Source organism: Primulina huaijiensis, chromosome 3 (assembly GCF_012295235.1).
Source record: "Primulina huaijiensis isolate GDHJ02 chromosome 3, ASM1229523v2, whole genome shotgun sequence".
Lineage (NCBI taxonomy): Eukaryota > Viridiplantae > Streptophyta > Magnoliopsida > Lamiales > Gesneriaceae > Primulina > Primulina huaijiensis.
The window spans coordinates 23,877,935-23,898,093 of NC_133308.1; the positions used below are offsets into that span (position 1 = coordinate 23,877,935).

At 34.4% G+C, this 20,159-nt stretch overlaps 3 protein-coding genes across 12 annotated transcripts; all 3 read left to right on the forward strand.

Moving 5' to 3' along the window:
- The first annotated feature begins 1,118 nt into the window (after positions 1-1,118).
- Positions 1,119-2,722, forward strand: LOC140972598 (3beta,22alpha-dihydroxysteroid 3-dehydrogenase-like). The gene is made up of 6 exons (XM_073434996.1): positions 1,119-1,184; positions 1,505-1,591; positions 1,681-1,759; positions 2,056-2,165; positions 2,280-2,413; positions 2,508-2,722. The coding sequence occupies exons 1-6, from the start codon at positions 1,119-1,121 to the stop codon at positions 2,611-2,613; spliced, it is 582 nt and encodes a 193-aa protein (XP_073291097.1). The 3' UTR covers positions 2,614-2,722.
- Positions 2,723-4,508: 1,786 nt separating this feature from the next.
- LOC140973898 (pentatricopeptide repeat-containing protein At1g31430) lies at positions 4,509-15,186 on the forward strand. 10 transcript variants are annotated; one of them, XM_073437024.1, is made up of 6 exons: positions 4,509-4,831; positions 7,118-9,140; positions 9,287-9,339; positions 10,791-11,852; positions 12,184-13,968; positions 14,754-15,186. In XM_073437024.1, the coding sequence occupies exons 1-2, from the start codon at positions 4,645-4,647 to the stop codon at positions 8,950-8,952; spliced, it is 2,022 nt and encodes a 673-aa protein (XP_073293125.1). In that variant the 5' UTR covers positions 4,509-4,644; the 3' UTR covers positions 8,953-9,140; positions 9,287-9,339; positions 10,791-11,852; positions 12,184-13,968; positions 14,754-15,186. The 10 variants fall into 10 exon arrangements, with proteins under 10 accessions (XP_073293125.1, XP_073293126.1, XP_073293121.1 ...); XM_073437025.1 differs by having other exon boundaries at positions 10,805-11,852; XM_073437020.1 differs by having other exon boundaries at positions 7,118-11,852; positions 12,184-13,423; positions 13,569-13,968.
- A 1,932-nt stretch (positions 15,187-17,118) lies between these two features.
- On the forward strand, positions 17,119-20,020 carry LOC140973899 (GDSL esterase/lipase CPRD49-like). Its single transcript, XM_073437030.1, has 6 exons — positions 17,119-17,377; positions 18,023-18,100; positions 18,546-18,686; positions 19,076-19,152; positions 19,254-19,403; positions 19,609-20,020. Exons 1-6 carry the CDS (start codon positions 17,153-17,155, stop codon positions 19,796-19,798), a joined length of 861 nt encoding a protein of 286 aa, XP_073293131.1. The 5' UTR covers positions 17,119-17,152; the 3' UTR covers positions 19,799-20,020.
- The last annotated feature ends 139 nt before the right edge of the window (positions 20,021-20,159 follow it).

Genomic DNA, 20,159 nt, shown 5'->3' on the forward strand with positions numbered 1-20,159 from the left:
ATAATAATAATAATAATAATAATAACGAAAATGGGGAAAATAAAATGTGTGTATAAAATTATTTATTATAACCAAAATTAAGATACTTATAATTTAGAAAATGATAGTTTTTTTTGTCTTATATATTTATCTTTTTCTGATTTTGGTATTCTATGATACCAAATTTCAGTATTAATATCGCATCTACCAATTTTTGGTAAACGTTAGTTGGAAAAAAATGATTAAAATTACAATTTTTTTAAATAATATAACATATTAAAATTGAAATTGACTATTTAAATGAATGAAATCTCAAAAAATATATGAGACATAAAAAGAAATTTCCTTAAATTTGTAGGGTTGATTGTAGAAAAATTAGTTCATTTTTCAATCATTTATAATTAGAATATCAATCTTCTTACTTTTAATCAATCAAATTGAGTATGTTGTTATTTATCTTTCATTAATTTTTCATATTACGTATTTACATCCAATTACGTGAGTAGCCGCAATATGATTTACCCATTATAAATTATCTTTATAATTGTTAATTTGTGGATATATATAGTTTTGATATGTTGTCCGCCCACTGTGTCGGTGAGACTCATCTATTGGATATATAATTTAGTTATGAATTTATCGCATCCAATATATGATATGCGGAGGTGAGCACGATGAGTGACCATAATAGTATAGGTATATATCGACGTTTTTCATTTTCCATTTTAAGGTGGCCCCATTTTTATTCTGATCTCCTTACCTAAATTCTCATCTAACCAATGAGGACAAAAATAAGATTAGTTTGTCTTTTTAAATGTTATTATCATGTAATAAAGTCACTATCCTCTCCTTAAACGTGAACGATTTGGATTTTAATTACTTTTGCACCACCTTAAAAGTTGTTTAGAAACTTTTTGTATACATATATTTTATAATTATTTCTTAAAATACTTACAGTGTTCTAAAAAAGAATCGTTATTCAGATGTTAAATCATTTTAAAAAAAATCTAAGATGTCATCAATTTAATTTTTAAAATCATACAAAGTTTATTCAAGTTAACCTCAATAAATTTATATCTCAAATCAATGCAATAAATACATTTGCAACAAACGACATGTGGTGTTGGAAAGAATTAGGCATGGGTTGGGCTACAAGTGGTGATGGTAGGCGAAGTTCCACTCCTTTGAGTAGAGCCGTCAAAACGGTCTGGTTGGTCGAGCCAGCCCGTGCCGTCATGCGAGTTGAGTTATGATTTTATTGGCCCATTTGGAGATGGGCAAAAATAGGTCAACACAAACGGGTTCGGTGAGGGTGAGCCTGCCAGCCGGTTTTTAAATTTTTTACTTTGCTATTTTTTGTACAAGTCTATAAATAATTTTGTTATAAAATTTTTAATATATATTTTAAATTAACTTGAAAACTAAAAAAAAAGTTAGTACAGTTATTTATGATTTAATATCTTTCATGAGTGATTAAATTGGACAAGGTTATATACACAGCTAACCAACCCCTTTTGTTTAACAGGAAGAGCACATTGAAATTTTGGCTAAGAAAGGTGAAAATGAGGCTCTTCAATTGGAAGATTATAAATCCATGCCTTTCACTCAATGTGTAAGTTCATGAAAACCTCATTCTAAGTGACAAAACTTGCATTGCTTTCTCGTCAGCACTTCATTGAGACTCACTCATATGTTTTTCAGGTTGTGAATGAAACTCTCAGGGTATCTAACATTATCAGCGGTGTCTTTCGACGAGCAATGACAGATGTTACTATCAAAGGTAATAATACAGATTTTGAAACGCCCTTTTTGTGGTTGATCGATGACAAGTAGATAAACGCACGTCAAGTTCTAGTTGCTTGATAATCATTTGTTAGCTATTGGCTTGTGAAGTGCTCAAACTTGACATTGATTAGCCTTCTAGAGTGCGTAACTAGAGTTCGAGCAGGGCTAGATTTGTCTGAGCCGCTGGAGATCCAATATGCATTCTTGTGCATGTTATTGTGTTAAAAGTAGAGAAATGAGGTTCTTAGATTTTGTTTGTTCTAAGAATGGTGGTATTTTGATTGGCATCAGATGGTTACACAATTCCGAAAGGGTGGAAGGTTTTTGCTTCTCTTCGAGCGGTACACATGGATCATGATCATTTCAAAGCCGCTCGCATGTTTAATCCCTGGCGCTGGCAGGTCGATTTTTCCTTCGAATTTGAACCCCGCTCTACTTATTTTATAGCATGCTCGGTCTGATCATAGCACATGTATTCTAACATTCTAGTACAAATATGCATATGTGATAAGCAGAACGGTTCAGGAACTACTAGTTGTTCGACAAACGTGTTTACTCCATTTGGCGGAGGGCCAAGGCGTTGCCCCGGAGCTGAGCTTGCCAGGGTTGAGCTCTCAGTTTTTCTTCATCGCTTAGTCACTCAGTTCAGGTAACGGCGTAACACATCGATTTTTTGCTGATAAACCCACATTCAAGCTTATTTATCAGACGGTAATTATCAACTCAAATTTGTTTTTTGACAGTTGGGTGCCAGCGGAACAGGACAAGTTGGTGTTCTTTCCGACCACTCGAACCCAAAAACGGTATCCGATTCTTGTTCAAAGGTTGAATGAAGTTCGAGCCATGTAAAGATCAAAGCATTTAATCCGATATGCAGATTAATAGAATGTAGGGAAACAACTTTGTAGGTCAATGCACACTATATTGATGTATATATCATAAATTAATTTTCTATATTTTATTTAGTATTTTTCCATCCGTCCATAAAATAATGCTTTGTGGTAAAAGGCCACGTTGCGACAATCCCCTCCCCCGACTCAAAACAATAAAAACGTCGTCGGGTATGATACACTACGCGTATGAATTGGTGTGCCATCGCTGATGAATAAAACTCATGGACGATAACTTATCTTCGTTCAACTATGTTGCGAAAAAAAAGATTGGTTATATTGTTATAGAAAAATGTATTAAAAATTATGTTAGATTAATACCTTTGGTCCTTTGATGATTGGTTATATTGTTAATAGAAAAAAATATTAAAAATTATGTTAGATTAATACCTTTACCATCAAAACCTCAAGAGTAGTGTATATAATTTAAGTGATTATCATTTTACTGTTGATATTTGTGTTCATTCATACAAACACTTCCATGAATGAAAAAAATCAAATGTATTCTATTATTTGAGATGATCAACTTTTAAAGTTCGATCTAGCGAAGAAAAACCATAGATTGCATTGGATAGATGAATTTGATTCAAAAAAAGAGACTGATTTGTTGAAATATTAGAGAGATATATTTCAAATGATACTTGAAGTGTATTTGAAATACATCAAAATCACTATTGAAATAGATTAATTTGATGTAAAATTAATTTAAAATCGTTCGAATTTTATACATCAAAACATGTCCATAAGGTTTAAGTCTATCATTTCAAATACATTCGTCTAAATACAACATTAGGACGTGACTATGTTATAATTACGGATTTTGTTCCTGTCTGCCTATCTTCATAGACAAATTTACTGTTATTTTTTTTTAGATTTTGAAATAGTCTTTTCACCTATGCCTGTTTTTGTATGCACATCTCTTCCCAAAATAAATATACAGAAAATTACACGAGAGCCTCATTTCGAGCCTTCGTCTAGTAGTTAATAATACACAATAATTTAAGTTAGAACCAAGAAACTTCAAGTCGAACGAAATTCCAACCCTAAATAAATCAAATTTTTTCTATGTGTCTAGACTAAATAATTTTTAAGTAAAAAAAAAAAAACTAGCGTTTGGCTCGATTCGATTATATTGGGTTGCTATCAATCAACCATAGATAACAAAATTTTAATTTCATTTTTCATGTCGGTTACTATTAATAAAATTTTAAAATTTCATTTTCACCCAAAACCGTATCTATTTTTTTTTAAACACCGTATCTAATTTAAATTCCAAATTTCATAAATTTTAAACCAAAATTCGCAAATCACAACTATATCGTAATGTCATATGCCTAGCAAATATGAAATCTACTTTCCATTATTATTTGTACAGTTTTTACAAAATGAGTAGGTTTCTTATAAGACGATATCAAATATATAGTTATGTGAGACAGATCGATCTGATTCATATTTAGAGAGAGAAATATTATTTTGACATAAAAAACAATATTTTTCATTGATCAAGTCGAATAGTATATTTATCTTACAAAATCGACTCATTAATTGATGTGACATAAGTTTTTGTGTCACAAAATATAATGTTGTGATAAAAAAATTAAAAAATTTAAACTCTATATATACCTAAATTTATATATATCAAAATTTTTATTTAGTTCCTATAAAAAATATTTATTTTGGTTAAAACAAAAAAGAAAAATTGTATTTTCAATTTTGTATGTTTGTTTCATTTTTAATTCTATATAAATTTTAAATTTTTTTAATCGAAAAAATTGACGTGACTTCTGCACAATAAATATAAAGAAAAAGAAAATCATTTTCCCAAAAAGATATTTATTTGACTTTAATCAGTTTTAATCTTCGATTCAGCTAAAGACTAGGGGGCAGCCGATTCAGTGAGGTTGCCGATATATGTATATATTTGCATGTATATATATATATACTCAGGCAGGGGAAGACAACAGGAGACGTAGGAAGAAGCGAACCAGAAATGGCAGCCAGATCTCTGTGGCGCGCCAGTACGAAGCTGCTTCTGACGGCTACGGTGGGAGGCGGCGCAGCCTTAGGGGCTGCGGCGATCGCAAGGTCCGAAGACCCCGCCTCTGCTCTCAAGCTCTCGACCACCGTCCCTCGGGGACTCCTCCGTGATGCCTTCACCGCATCAACCATCGCGTTGGGTATGTTTCAACTTCAAATTTGTCCACCAATTGCAAATTCCTTCGCTGAAGCAGAGTTTCTTTTTTGTTGCTGTTTAGCTTGCGCTAGCTGTTCTCTTCGATTTATTCATAGTGAAAACATGAATAAGTAAGTAAATAAATGAACTCAAAATGTTGTAAGTACTACGTAGCAGTTGTATTGTTGTTTAATCGACTGTATCAGGTTTTTGTGGAGATTACTTTGTTAATATAGCACATAATTGTTTTGATGACAATATAATTTTTTTTTATCAGAAACTAAATTCATTAATAAATATAGAAGGATAGGACATCTTCTAACGAATATTTGGAACACATAGATTGGTAACCCAATTTGAATTGAGTGCCTAGTTTCAATACAAATAAAATTAGCATTTGTTGACAGGCTAACACAGGTATCCATTCAATCAGTAATAAATAAAATGGAGATTCTTTTGGTGCACTTGGGGAGATTGAAATCTATGGATTGCGATTAGTTTATTATTTACAATGAAATAATATATTACGTCTTACTTATTTACACGTTAGCGATACAAAGTAGAATGGATTTTGAACGACATTATTATTTTGTGAACTTGAAATCCATTTTTTTTAGCATGAAATACTATATAACATGTAAAAGATGAATTTGAAAAGGATGAATTTGAAGTTTATGGTTTTACTTCTCTAAACAACAAAACTACATTTGAAATCCATCAATCCAAGCGCAAGCGAAGATTTCGTTGAGATGTATTGATGTAACCTGTTATTTGATGTTGTCTCATAATTGAGATATGCTTTCACGTGTTACTCCAAAGGTTTGTCATTCCTGTTGTTTTATCATTCCAAATAGTTTAGTATCACTAGCTTCTATAACTTTCTGAATTGTTTCTTCTTTTCAAACATAACATCTGAACCCATAAGTGTGTTATTTTTCGTTGCTATGCTCAATAAAACCAAATTTCTTCAAGATCTTACGCTATATTGAAATGAGTTTGCATGATAAAAAATGTGATCTTTAAATTGATCACTCGCTATGCAAACTCACACTAATTTTCGCATATTGCAACTTAAGGGTTTTTTGATTGTAGTACATCACAGCTATACAATAATCGTGTGATTAAATCCTATAAAAAACTGTACAAGGTAAGAATAGAGATTCCCAAACAAGGGAGACATACATATAAGATGAGGAGTTTGAATAATTAGTAGGAAAGAGAGATAGAGAGAAGTTTGCAGTCTTCTTATGCTCTCTAATAGCCAAATCCTCCTATCACTCGTCTCTCAAGTCTCAACATGCTCTGACCAGAAATCGGAAAGAATCATGTTCATATTGTTGAATACTCTACCAGAAATAGATAGAAAAAAGGTGCCTTAAATATACTGTCATCTCCTGCTTTTTATTTGACTTGATTTTTGAATCTGTCGTACAATATTGTTATTGCTTTCATGTGCATCTGGAAGATACTCTATGGTAATGCTCATATTGCCATATCACAATGCCTCTTGTATTTCTACTCTTTCCTGTGTTGATATTCTTGTATTAGTTTTGTTTGCAAGCATGGAGTCATGAATAATTTAAATGTTTCCTCTGTTGTGATGTATATTTTGTGCATATTCATATATTTCAAATTCCTAAACATCTTTGACTTGAACTATTGGAGTTCAGATCAACATTAATTTGAAAGGACAGTTTTGAAGATTTGAATGACTTATTTTGTTGGAAGTTCAATTTTTTTTATCATTTATGTCATTCTTTATGTTTAATTGTTTGTTTGGGTAGCAGATTCTTACTCGTTCTTACACTCCTAATCATTTACTATTCGAATTTATTTCTTTTTTAGGACATTGTACATTTTTTGGATTTATCATTGTTGGTTTCATGAGTACTAATTCAATTTGAAGTACATTTTTTGTTTCACTAGCAGTACATTTTTAGCATAGAATTTCACATATACATGGTTTCTAAAATTTCTAGTTTGTAATTTTAGTTTAGTTTGTTTTTTTTGTTGTTTACACGCTTCTGCTGAGTGCTCTGAGTGCATATCTTGTTTTAAGTTTCATTTGGTAAAAAGATTTTTTAAGACAACACATTTGATTGTGCGTAAAGAAATAAAAAAAATTATATGGTAACAGGTTACACTTAAAAGACTGTATTGAACATAGAGACAATGCATGATGGTCCTTAGTACAGTGAAAAAACAACTGCAGCAGTTGATGGAATTTTTGAGAAAATTACCAATTTTTTATGGAGGATGACTGAACTGCATTCCTTATTTGTCATTCCAGGAATTCAGTTCTCGACCATTGCAACAACATCAAAAATATTCAACAAGAAAGCATGCATTGACCTCCTAAAAAACTGCAAATCCATGCACCATTTCAAGGAAATACAGGCACAAATCTTCATCCACGGCCTGCATCCAAATATTGACATCCTGCACAAGCTCATTTCTTTTTCCTCTGCCACAAAACTAGCCTACGCTGAAAAATTGTTTGCTAAAATAGAGATTCCAACTTTGTTTATCTATAATGTGATGATCAAGGCATGTGCTAAAGTGGGTAGTTGTAGAAAAGCCCTTCATTTATTCGATGAATTGCGTGTACGTGGATTGCTCCCCGATAATTATACATACCCCTTTGTTTTTAAAGCTCTTGGAGGGTTGAGGGTTGTTCTTGACGGAGAAAAAATTCATGGGTTTGTGATGAAAACTGGGGATGTATATGATTCGTACATATGTAATTCGATTTTGGATATGTATGGGGAGTTGGGGTGTGGTGAGAGTTTAAGTAAAATGTTTGACGAAATGCCTCATAGAGAGTTGATTTCGTGGAATATTTTGATTTCTGGTTTTGTGAAGAATAACAAGTTAGAAGAAGCCATTAATGTTTATATGAAGATGAGACTAGATAGAAGTGTGAAACCTGATGAGGCTACGATTGCTAGTACATTGTCGGCTTGTACTTCCTTAAAGAGATTAGATCTTGGTCGTGAAATCCATGACTATGTACGAGGACAAACTGGGCTTACAGTGATAATCGGAAATGCATTGTTGGATATGTATGCCAAGTGTGGGTGTTTGGATATGGCCAGGGGAATATTTGATACGATGCATGAAAAGAATGTGCTTTGTTGGACTAGTATGGTGTCAGCATATGTGAAATGTGGTCAATTGGACGAGGCTACATCATTATTTGAAAAGGCTCCAGTGAGAGATCTTATTCTATGGACAACCATGATCAATGGGTTTGTACAGTTTAACAAGGTTGATGAGGCAATGGTGTTGTTCAGGAACATGCAAATGGATAGAGTTAAGCCTGACAAGTATACTTTGGTTGCTTTACTAACTGGATGTGCTCAGTCAGGAGCCTTAGAACAGGGTGAATGGATCCATTCTTACATAGAAGAAACCGGAATAAAGATAGATGTTGTTGTTGGTACCGCTCTTATAGAGATGTACGCAAAATGCGGGATCTTAGATATGTCATTGAAGATTTTTTATCAGATGAATCAGAAAGATACAGCATCTTGGACTGCCATAATTTGTGCATTTGCAATGAATGGAAGTACCAACAGAGCATTACTGTTCTTTTTAGAAATGATTCATGCAGGGATTAAACCTGATGATATCACTTTTATTGGTGTTTTAAACGCTTGCAGTCATGGAGGGCTAGTTGATCAAGGCCGAAGGTATTTTGACACTATGACCGAGGTCTATCAGATCGAACCGAAGTTGGAACACTATGGTTGCTTGATAGACTTACTTGGTCGTGCTGGGCTCCTAGAAGAAGCTGAGGATGTGATAAACAAAGTATCGACGAAAGATAACAAGTTTATTGTCCCACTTTATGAAGCTTTGCTTAGTGCTTGTAGGAACTATGAAAATGTTGATATAGGTGAACGCATTTCCCAGCAGATTTTGGAGATCGAGTCCCGTGATTCTAGCAGCAATACGCTTATGGCTCATATATATGCATCTGCCAGTAGATGGGATGATGCGACTAAAGTTAGAAGAAAAATGAAAACAATTGGGCACAAGAAGGTGCCTGGTTGCAGCGCAGTTGAAACTTTTGTAATGTCCCCTAACGAATGGTTAGAAATGAATGTCAATCCAAAGAATTGACATTAAGGACTTGAGACGCCTCAAGTGGTTGGGTACAGCGAAGGTTATGTGTCTTACCTGTAGGAAATATGATTGGGTGCAGTTGAAACTTTTGGAAATGTCCCCTAACGAATGGTTAGAAATGAATATCAATCCAAATATTTGACATTAAGGACTCGAGATCCCTCAAGTGGTTGGTTACAGCAAAGGTAATGTGTCTTAACTGTAGGAAATATGATTAAAGCTGATTTCAAAAGTAAGATTGTCAGATGATAAGCCTAGTGATAAACCTAATGAACAAATTATACTAATTTCTGTTGAATATGATCAGAAGCTTTACCTCTCATTGATCCAGGCAATTATCAACAATTAATTTGGTGACTCATCTACGCAAGGATAAATAAACAGGTCAGTTGTTTTGATGCACAGAATTTTTCAGTTATTGGGGATTGGTATGCTTGGACGTAGCTTGCATTAACTACTCTCACACATGTATCGTAATGGGGCAGCGCGGGGGCGGATCAGGTTTGTCATCCCAATCCCCGCCCCCGCCCCCGCCCCCATCCCCACTTCTACCTAATCGGTGACCTCATCCCCGACCCCGCGTGGATTACATCCCCGTCTTAGGGATGGACCGCCCCCGAATCTAAAATCCATCCCCATCACCGCCCCAATCGCTTCAAATACCTGTTGATTTGAGAAAAAAGATCTTAAATTTAATTAAACAATATTGATATAAGAATATAATTACATGTATAAATATTAGTATTACTTAAACAATACAAACATTTGTTATTCATGGTTTAATAAACAAAAAAGATGAAACCACATCATTATTATTTGGACGACGAGATGGATCGTGAACGAGATTTAAATGTTAAGAATTTGAGTTTTCATTTTTGTTTATTGTTAGGAAAAATTATCATCATCATCATTATTTATTATTATTATCTGGGGCCTCGGAGTGGGTTCAGGGATGGAGATAACATCCCCATATCCATCCCCTATTTACTTAGGAGAAAAACCCCTGAACCCATACCCGGAAACATATCCCTGAGCCCGCCCCGTTTCCGGACCCCGCAGGGAAAAATATAATCCCTACTTTTGCAGCTTCCTACAAGAATAACCCGCGGGGAAAATTGTCGTCTCTGCTCTCGCAGCCTCTTACAAGAATCTCAACCCATAATTCAGTGTCTTATCCTTTTGTTTGTATCTATTTGTCATCATTTTGTCTGGTTTGATGTTTTACATTCTTGTGCTCATAAATCTATATTGATAATTGGTATAGATGTTTTGTCCATATGTTTGTTTCTATACTGATAATGGTGCCTGTATTACATAATCTAAACTGCATGATCACTGCATCTGTCCATCATTTAAATGGACACAAGATCCCTTTCGAGCTTCTGGTCACTCTTCAACTCCTTTTAGTGTATCGAGTCTCTTGACAAGTTCTTTTCTTTCTGCTGCATACATTGTTATCCCTTGCTTCTTGAAACTATGAGCAAGCGGGGCCTAGTCGTTGTTTGAGTTTTATCCAATTTACCGCCTCAATGACTTAGATCATGTAAATTGATGTTTTTGTTTCTTGGCATTAATATTTAATGCTCTCGGTTCATTAATATAATTTATGTTGAATAATGAATATTTAATTGTTATCTGTTAATTAAGTTTAGGTAGGAACTTATCTATATTTGTCTGTATTTGAATTCTTAGGATTAACATAACTAGTATCTGATTTATTCCTTAGATTAAGAGATTTAGTTTACGTAGAGTTCTATAAATCACCACGTAATTTATTTATTTTTCATTCATTCAATAAAACATTCTGCGTTCTCGAAAATTTTTCTTTCCTAAAGCTACATGGTATCAGAGCCGAGAGAAACACCATGACCAAATACGGCATGGCTTCGCCGTCCACTTCTTCCAGGTCCAGGGCCACATCTTCGGCGGTACCCGTCGCACCAACATGGGCTGAAACCTCTTCCATCCCGATAACGAACCACAAATTAAACGGAGAAAACTTCTTACAATGGTCGCAATCTCTTCTCATGTTCGTTCGAGGAAAAGGGAAAGATGACTTCATCTCTGGCGCAACGACATGCCTTGAATGAGCCGATCCGAAGTTTAAGACATGGAACTCCTAGAATAATATGATTTTGTCGTGGTTAATCACATAAATTGGTGAAAATTTCCTCTATATCGTACAACGATGGAGATATAGGATGCTGCTCGTGACATTTATTCTTCCAGAAACAACATGTCAGAGCTATATGAATTGAAAACAACCTCCTTGATCTTGGACTAGGGTATTCCACTGTCACAGCTTACTTCACCACCCTTACTCGACACTGGTAGCAACTTGATCTGTTTGAAGTCTAAGATTGGAAATGCCCAGACGATAAAAAATGTTATTGGGTGATTGTTGAACAAAATCAAGTTTTTAAATTTTTATTGGGACTTCATAGCACTCTTGATGACATGCGTGGCGATTTTTGGGGACCAAGCCATTGCTCACTCTCTGTGCATTGTTCTCGGTAGTTCGCCATGAAGAAAGCAGCCGGAAAATAATGCTGGGATCGCCACCACCTATTTCCTCGTTGGACGTATCAACCCTTGCTGCCCATACGTGCCTTCGTTTCTGCATGTTGATAACTCTGGTACTGATCGTGCAAGGACATTCTTGGCGTGGAAAATGCCGAAAGCCTAGAATCACACACTAGACACTTGTTGGAGAATCCATGAGAAACTTGTTCATTGGAAGCCGGCTCGAGAAAGGAGAGAAAATGTTGCTGTAACCAAAAATCAATCCCATGATCTCTAACATTTCGCTAAAGAGCACCTTGACATACTCCAGAAATTGTTCAACCAAACTAATTTAGCACCAACCTCTTTACCTGTTGGTAATGTGGTACATCAAGGTAATTCTTCATTTGCCTTTATTACACAACAAGAATTATCAAACAGTTGGATTGTTGACTCTGGTGCCTCGGACCACATGGTTGGAGATCTGGAATTTTTTTCCCATTTCAGTCCTTGTAAAGATGTTACGCATTGCAAATGGTTCATGCTCACAAGTGGCTGGTTATGGTTCAGTTCAATTAACTCCGGATATTTCTCTACAATCTATTTTATTTGTGTCAGATCTCAAGTGTAATATTTTATCAGTGAGAATGCTCAACCGCGACCTCAAATGCACGACTAAATTTCTTTTTTTTTTTAATATTTGGCATCGGGGTGGTTGATTGGCAGTGCTGACCTTTGTGACGGATTGTATCTCCTGAAGATAAATATTTACAAGAGAAGCCCGAGCAAGGATCTTTCCATGCATATACTCTCTTATTCTGTTTCGACTTTGAATTTAAATAAAGATAGTGAGATTTTGTTATGACAGTATCGTCTAAGGCATCTGAATTTTTTGTACCTTGGAAAATTGTTTCCATTTTTGTTCGATAATAATAAGAATTCTTATTCTTTCCAATGCGATATTTGCCAATTGTCCAAGCATTCACGTTTCACTTTCACACCACAATGTCACAAACCATCAACATCATTTTCCCTTGTATATAGTGATATTTGGGGCCCCTGACAAATATTAGTGGTACACGTTGGTTCCTATTATTTGTCTATGATCACACACATCTATCTTGAGTTTTTCTAATGAAAGACAAATCTGAAACTTCACATATTTTTAAACAATTCCACACCATGATTCATACCCAATTCTGTATCAAAATGCAGATTATACGTACAAATAAACCACATAATTATTTCATTCAGTTTTGGGCGGATATCTGCAATCCCAAGGGATAATTCACCAAAGCTCGTGTGTTGATATTACCCAACAGAATGATGTGTCTGAAAGAAAAAACCGTCATCTCCTGGAAGTTGTCCGATCCTTGTTGTTCACAAAAAATGTTTCTAAGTGCTATTGGGGTGATGCCATACTCACGAACACTTATCTCATCAATCGAATGCCTTCACGAGTCCTAAATTTACAGACCCCTATCCAGACATTCCTTGAATGTTTCCCCAGCTCACACCTACTTCATGATATCCCGCTCAAAGTGTTCGAGATGCTGCCCATTCGTTCACATCCATTCCCATAACTGCAACAAACTCGAGCCATGTGCTGTCAAATGCATCTTCGTTGTGTATTCCCTAAACCAGGAACGTCATAAATGTTATTCTCACACTATAAAGAAGCAGTACACATCCATGGATGCCACATTATTCGAAAATGATTCTTTCTAGCCCAATTCTTCGCTTCGAGGGGAGAAGTCCAATGTCCCATCACTCCATATATCAAGCCAACCATACTCCATACTGAACCAGAAACAATACCCAATACCGTGATCAGCGAGCCTTAAACCTCTAGTGAGAAATCCCATCCAACCGCTTCAAGTGTACTCTCGAAGGAAACAACATCAAATGAGCCAAGATCTGATACAAACTCAACCTGTCCAAGACTCTTCCATGACACCAAATTCAGGTAACTCATATGTCAGAAAATGACTTGGACAATAAATCCATTGCTGTAAGAAAAGGGGTGAGAACTTGCACACAACACCCTATTGGGAACTTTGTCTCGCTTGAACGTTTTTCTCATGAATATCATGCATTTCTCTCAAACTTAGACCAGGTGCAGGTTCCATCCACCATCGATGAAGCTCTCAATGAACCAAAATGGAAAGCTGCTGTATTCGATGAGATAAAGGCACTCAAAAAGAACAAAACATGGCATATAGCAAATCTCCCACCGGGAAAACAGTTGATTGCAAATGGATTTTCACTGTCAAACACATGGCTGACGGAATCATGGATCGGTTAAAAACACAATTTGTAGCCAAAGAAACATTTGCTCATGTAGCCAAATGGTGTTACTCAACACCATCTGAGTCCTCTTATCAATTGTTGCCAAGTTAGATTGGTTTGTACTAACTTGATGTGAAAAATGCATTCCTTAATGGAGATTTTGAAGAAGAGGTGCATGTGGACATTCGACTTGGTTTTGCATCAGCGGCTACAAACAATAAGGTATGCAAATTACAAAAGTTATTGTATGGCCTCAAACAATCACCTAGAGCTTGGTTTTTTCGATTTATCAATGTTTTAAAGAGTGATGGATACACTCAATGTCGGGTTGACCACACTTTATTTGTAAAGCATTTGGGGAAAGGCAAGATTACAGTACTCATTGTCTATGTAGATGTATACGGCATCATCCTTACAGGGAATCGTGAATAAATAGATCTCTAGTACGATATGTGCTTGAACTCGTGTCATTTAAATGAATGATGGATGTATTTAATCATTTTTTAAAACTTATTTTAGGAATCATTTCATATCCATGAAATAGGAGATGAAACACCATTTAGCACATGAAATTTGAACTGTCACGCACTTGTAGTCCATGAAGTTTGAAACTTTATTTATGAGATTTTGACAAATTTCTTACTGGCATGGTTATTTTACTTATGTGGAAGGAATCTAACTATATGCTTTCCGAGTATTTTTCTATACCTTTTGACGTGACTTTAATTGTATGAAGAGTTTCTAGTTGATCAATTTTGATATAAAATTTTGTCAATTTCAGCTCTAGAATGATTAGAAACATCAATGTCAATCTAAAGTGAGAGAATGCCTGTACACTATTTTACTGTGAGGTAGCTTGAAGTGTATTCTTTCTTGCATTATTTTGTAGACGAGTTTCCTTCTTTACCACTTAGCTATATTCAGCAATAAAGCAAAGCTAATAGCTTGACTATCGACTCTTCATGCTCGATACTTGCAAACAAGTAACCAGCGTGTTTCTGAAACAGATGCAAGGCTAGTCACTTGAAACATTCTTGATTGTTGGAAAAATATCGTCTGAGGCAGTTATCGAGTCACGATTGCTGCAAAACAGGCGTTACTTACTCTGGTTCGTGTGTGGTTTGAGGAGTGTCTGTTAGACGCTCGGCTGTTTGCAATGCAGATTGCTATGTGGGTATCGAAACTTCAAAAGCTCTGACATTTTGAGACCAGATCAGACATGTTATCACACAGAAAGCACAACAATGTTTGTAGAAAATATAAAAATAGAGCCAACAATAGATTCAGATTCATTATTTTCCCCAAGGCGAACTGTCTTATTGAATAACTGGTGTTACAGATACCCCAAACCAGGTATCTTTGAGATGAAATTTGTGAACTTTGGACAGACAACGTTCATTTAAATCTGTTTATAACAGCAAAAGGGTACAATTTTTCTTACCTTGTGTTTCTTTGATTGTTGATATATTGGTTTCCTGCGAGAAAGTATATTATAGTCCATATCTTCATTTCGAATGAAAAGAGTTTGCATTTGATCTCTAGAATTTTCTCTAGAATTTTCTACATGTGCTGCCTTGATTAAAGAGAGTTTTTCTTAATTAACTATTTGAATCGAAAACATACACAAAAACTCTTTGAGACGGTTTCACATGTCAATTTTGTGAGACGAATTTTCAAATTCATGAAAAAATATTATTTTTTATATTAAAAATATTAATTTTTGTTTTAAATATGAATCGGGTTAACTCGTCTCACAAAAAAATATTCTCGAGATTGTCATACTCCAAAACATAATATGAAAATCAATTATCTCCCTCTGGATGGTAGTGTTTTAGTAATCAAGTACGTAACGTGGATCATTAATTTCTCAATAGTAACAGCCATGATGTGCCGAGTGTTAACTTGGTTACTTGATGCACCGTAAAACTGACCCCGACATTTGCATGATTTAACGAAAAAAATAAATTAAACTAATTTATTAAATATGAGTTTATAAGTCTTTTTTCCTTATAATAAATTATTCCCATTAAAATAGTTATATATTACGAGAACAAGTGCAAACGATTTATATATTATATTGTTAAAATTAAATGTCCAAATATAATGGTATTTGGTACTTTTAGAAACTAATTAAAAGCATGGAATTATAAATCACTGTATAACTTATTTTAACTTATTTAAAATTATTTATTATATAAATTATTTCATAATAAAAAGATATCACAAACTTAGGTTTGTTTAGTTATATGACATAAATAATAACAAAAAACAAAATATCGTTAAAAACACAGTTTTTAAAAATTTATAATAACTGGACCCCATTCCTAAGCTTTAATTTTTAAAACAATATTATTAATTATACACATAATAATTTATTATGATTTTGATAATAAATTATTTAATAATAATATGTGAAATAAATTAATACTATTGTTGTTAAAAATATTAAAAACAAAGACATTAACAAAATTAACAATAATAAAAACAATAAAAAAAACTTTAGCGAAATTAGGGTTGAATACAATTTCTATTAAACCGTAATAACTTATTGAACCGAATTAATCTGAAAATTTGATTAATTTTATTTTTTGAAAAAAATTTGTTCCGTTTACTCAGTCAAACCAAATAAATTGATTTTTTCATTACAATTTAATTTTTATTAAATTCAGTTTTATATTAGATTTTTTTAATAAAACTTAATTTTAAAAATCACACATGTTGAATAATTGAAATTCCTAAATCTTTCGGTTTATTTTTGCATCTTCTCATTCAAAATATATCAGTTCTCAAACTTCTGGCTCACTTTTATCTAAAAAATTATCTAATTTCTATCTTTAAGAACTTTTTTCAGAAATGACTGCTCCAACAACTTTTTCCAATATCATGAAAACTCTGGTCATCGATTTCGAATCAATTTATTCCATGGAAGATGATGTCACTATTCAAGTCTTCAAAGCTGTCGAATTATTTACTCTCAGGATTTTTTCTCAATTCATCTTTAGACATTTACGTGGACAAGCTTAAAAGTTTTTACGCAAGATGAATAGTGATTGAAAACGTAAAGATACAATATGTTAATCGTGCAAGATTATTTCTCTGCTTTGTGTCGGTTGCCCACACTTAGTACCTCAACAAGCATTTGATGACATGAAGCTCAAGTTCTTTGCATCTTTGCATCTAGTGAGATTATCAAGATGTTTGGAAAGAAGAAAAAAATGATGTTGGAATATCAACTTGTGTTTGATGTTGTGATCAAACTAATTGTAGACATTTTTGTATTTGTCTTTATTAATTTATTTGTTAATAATAATTTTCATTTACAAAAAGAAATGACATTTTCCTTTGTCTTGATTTGATGAGTTAGTGAAGTATAATTCAGTAAAACTTTAACATCCTCATTCAATTCATGCTACCATGTTCGTTGCCACATTTACTTCACACCCCATTTCTCAAAATCCCAGAAGCAGTTGGGGATATATATATTATATTACTCAACCATCGGAAGAATTGTGGAGGAGAGATGGTGGGTCCGACGAGGCCATTGTTCGTGTTGTTTGGATCGTCAATAGTCCAGCTTAGCTTCAGCAGTGGCGGATGGGGTGCGATTCTCTCCGACGTCTACTCCCGCAGAGTATGCTTGCAGTTTGACGTGAAACACCCTTTGTTCTGTTTATTATTGTTTTCTTTGTACGAGATTTGCAACTTGAATTGAATTTTGCTCTTCGGTTTTCGAATTATAAGTTTTGGTGCTGGAATTTGGTAGAATGGCAACAAACCAAATTGTGTTAAAACTCTTGGTCAAGATTACTATAAATGCAGAAACATGTGTCTTGATCTACTATTTGCGCAATTGCATAGACACAGTGTAATCAAATTTACACATTTCCGAATTCGTTATCCTCGAGGAGTCAATTTTTTTGACGACCTACAACGTCGTAGCAGCTTATACTCTGTGAAATCATTAAAAGAAGAAACCTTTAAAGTCATTGCAAAGATTAGATCAAGATGAAAGACTCAAACAATATTTTTTTTAAAAAAAAGGTATCTTCACTATTTTTGTAGTCTTGTGTAAGTTCCCATCTAGGCAGGCAAAGGATTCCCATAGATTTCTGTACTCCCGTTCTAGGCAGGCATAGGCTTTCCATAGATTTCTGAACCAGAGAATTGTTTTATGGTGAAAAAGAATAATTTGCTGTCTTCTGAACTTTTTAGATTAGATTTCATTGTGAATTCTTGCTTGTCTGTTATTGGATTTTTTTTTTCTCATCTCTTGTAGGCTGACATAATTTCCAGAGGATATTATGGCTGGAATTCAAGACGTGCTGTTCAAGTACTTGATATAGTTTTCCCTAAGGTACCAGCTGTTCATTACATGTAGAGGTTACCATAAATTATTCAAGAAGAGCAGAAATTTAAGAATCCTGCATGTTTATGGGTTCCATAACAAATTAGATTAGTTCATTCTATCTGTAGCAGAGTGCATCAGGTAACTGTTCAAACTTAATGAAAATAGTTTGAAATATCTTAATATCTTTTTGCTTTGACTTTGATGCAACCGTATGCAACATCTTGTTCGGTTCACGGAGATCTCGACTATATCTATGCATATGTTACTTGTTATAACGATATAAACTTTCATGTAATTATAACTGAGGTAATATAATAAAAGCATTTTCTACTAACGACTGCTGTAGTAAAATAAATGCATTGCTGAAGTTCTATTAAGACCATGATAACACCAATGACCTTTTAACATTTTTCCATTCTTGGATTGTCTCGTGATTTTTTTGCTGTTGCAGGATGCTGCTACTCAGCCTTCATTGGTGGTTGTATACTTTGGTGGAAACGATTCCATGGGGCCTCATGAATCTGGACTAGGGCCCCATGTGCCACTTCAAGAATATGTTGAGAACATGAGAAAAATTGCTATTCATCTCAAGGTAACTTCTCAAATTTGTGCTGATATGACTCTGTTCCTATGAGGTAATTCAACCTAAGGTACTTTTCATCATTTTCAGTTGCGAATCATAGGATGGGGTGCCTTTCAGGTTTTCCTTTGCTTTTAGATGAACATTTGCTTGAAAATTGATATTGAAAAGAATTGGTTACATTTGAAAACATTCAAATTTTCAGGGGAGAAAAACTCCAAGTTAACTAAAATGTAGCTAAATAGTTTTCAGGAAAAAAATAGCATAGTTGTGTAGTTTCTCCATTGAGGTTTGTACAATTATGGGGTACTAAGTCTAACAAGGCTAGTTCTAACTTTTCCTTTGTTTTCTGCCTTTTCAATTATAAACTCTTTTTTCCTAACAGCGAGTTTCTATTCCAGAACCTTCCACAACAACCTCACATAATCTTTCTCGGTTGCCCCCCAGTTAATGAGGTTAAACTTCGCGAGAACTTAAGGTACACTGTATGATAATTAGTACTTACTCCCTTCAATGTTCAAAATATTGAGAGCTTACCCATCTTCTGCTTTCTTTTTTCTTTTCATGCCTTCTAAACAGTCCACATGTCAGTGAGATTTTGCGAACAAATGAGTTGTGCCGATTATATTCAGAAGCTTGCATAGAGTTGTGTAGTGAATTGGAGGTGAAGGTAGTTGATCTTTGGACTGCAATCCAGAAGAGAGAAAATTGGTTAAACGCCTGTTTCACGTGAGTACATTCTACTATATCTTTCGTAACAGCTTTGAGACTATAATCAACATCATACAAGCATCAAGAAACTGCTTTAAAACCATGATGGTGTATCACTCAAGGAGCAAGAGGGGGTCATTCACCTCAGTTTTGGATCTGGGATGAGTAGGTTCAGGAAATAAGTACTAACCTTGCCTTTTCTCCCATGTTCTTGGTTTCCCAGGGATGGAATCCACTTGTCTGCGGAGGGCAGCAAGGTAGTAGCAGAAGAAATACTCAAGGTGCTGGAGGAAGCTGAGTGGGAGCCCAGTTTGAGAAGGGATTCCATGCCGATCGAATTTTCGGAGGATTCACCTTATGATCTTGTTGCTAAAGATGGAAAAACAACTATAAATCTGTCAAAGTATTTTTAAATTTTAAGCTAGAGGATTTTAATAAAAAAAATGCTAGCGGTGAGTGATTTTTACCTCAGCAACTAAGTGACCCTAATTTGCTCGAACAATATTTAAATTTTGTGGTGAGCGATTTTCTGTCTAAGCAACTTGCATTAGTTTTAGTTATCATTTTGAATTATAATATGTTCTTACATCAAGGAAAAACATTTAAGTTGATGGAGAATTGGATCTGATGCATTATTCAGTTTCTTAGTTTACTTTCAGGACTTGAATTATCTTATGCCACGACAATGGACATGGAATAAAGAGGCTTCGAATTTTTCCAGGTTGATTTGATATGTTTCTTGGTTTTGACTAAAGTGAAATCCTCGAAGCTGGT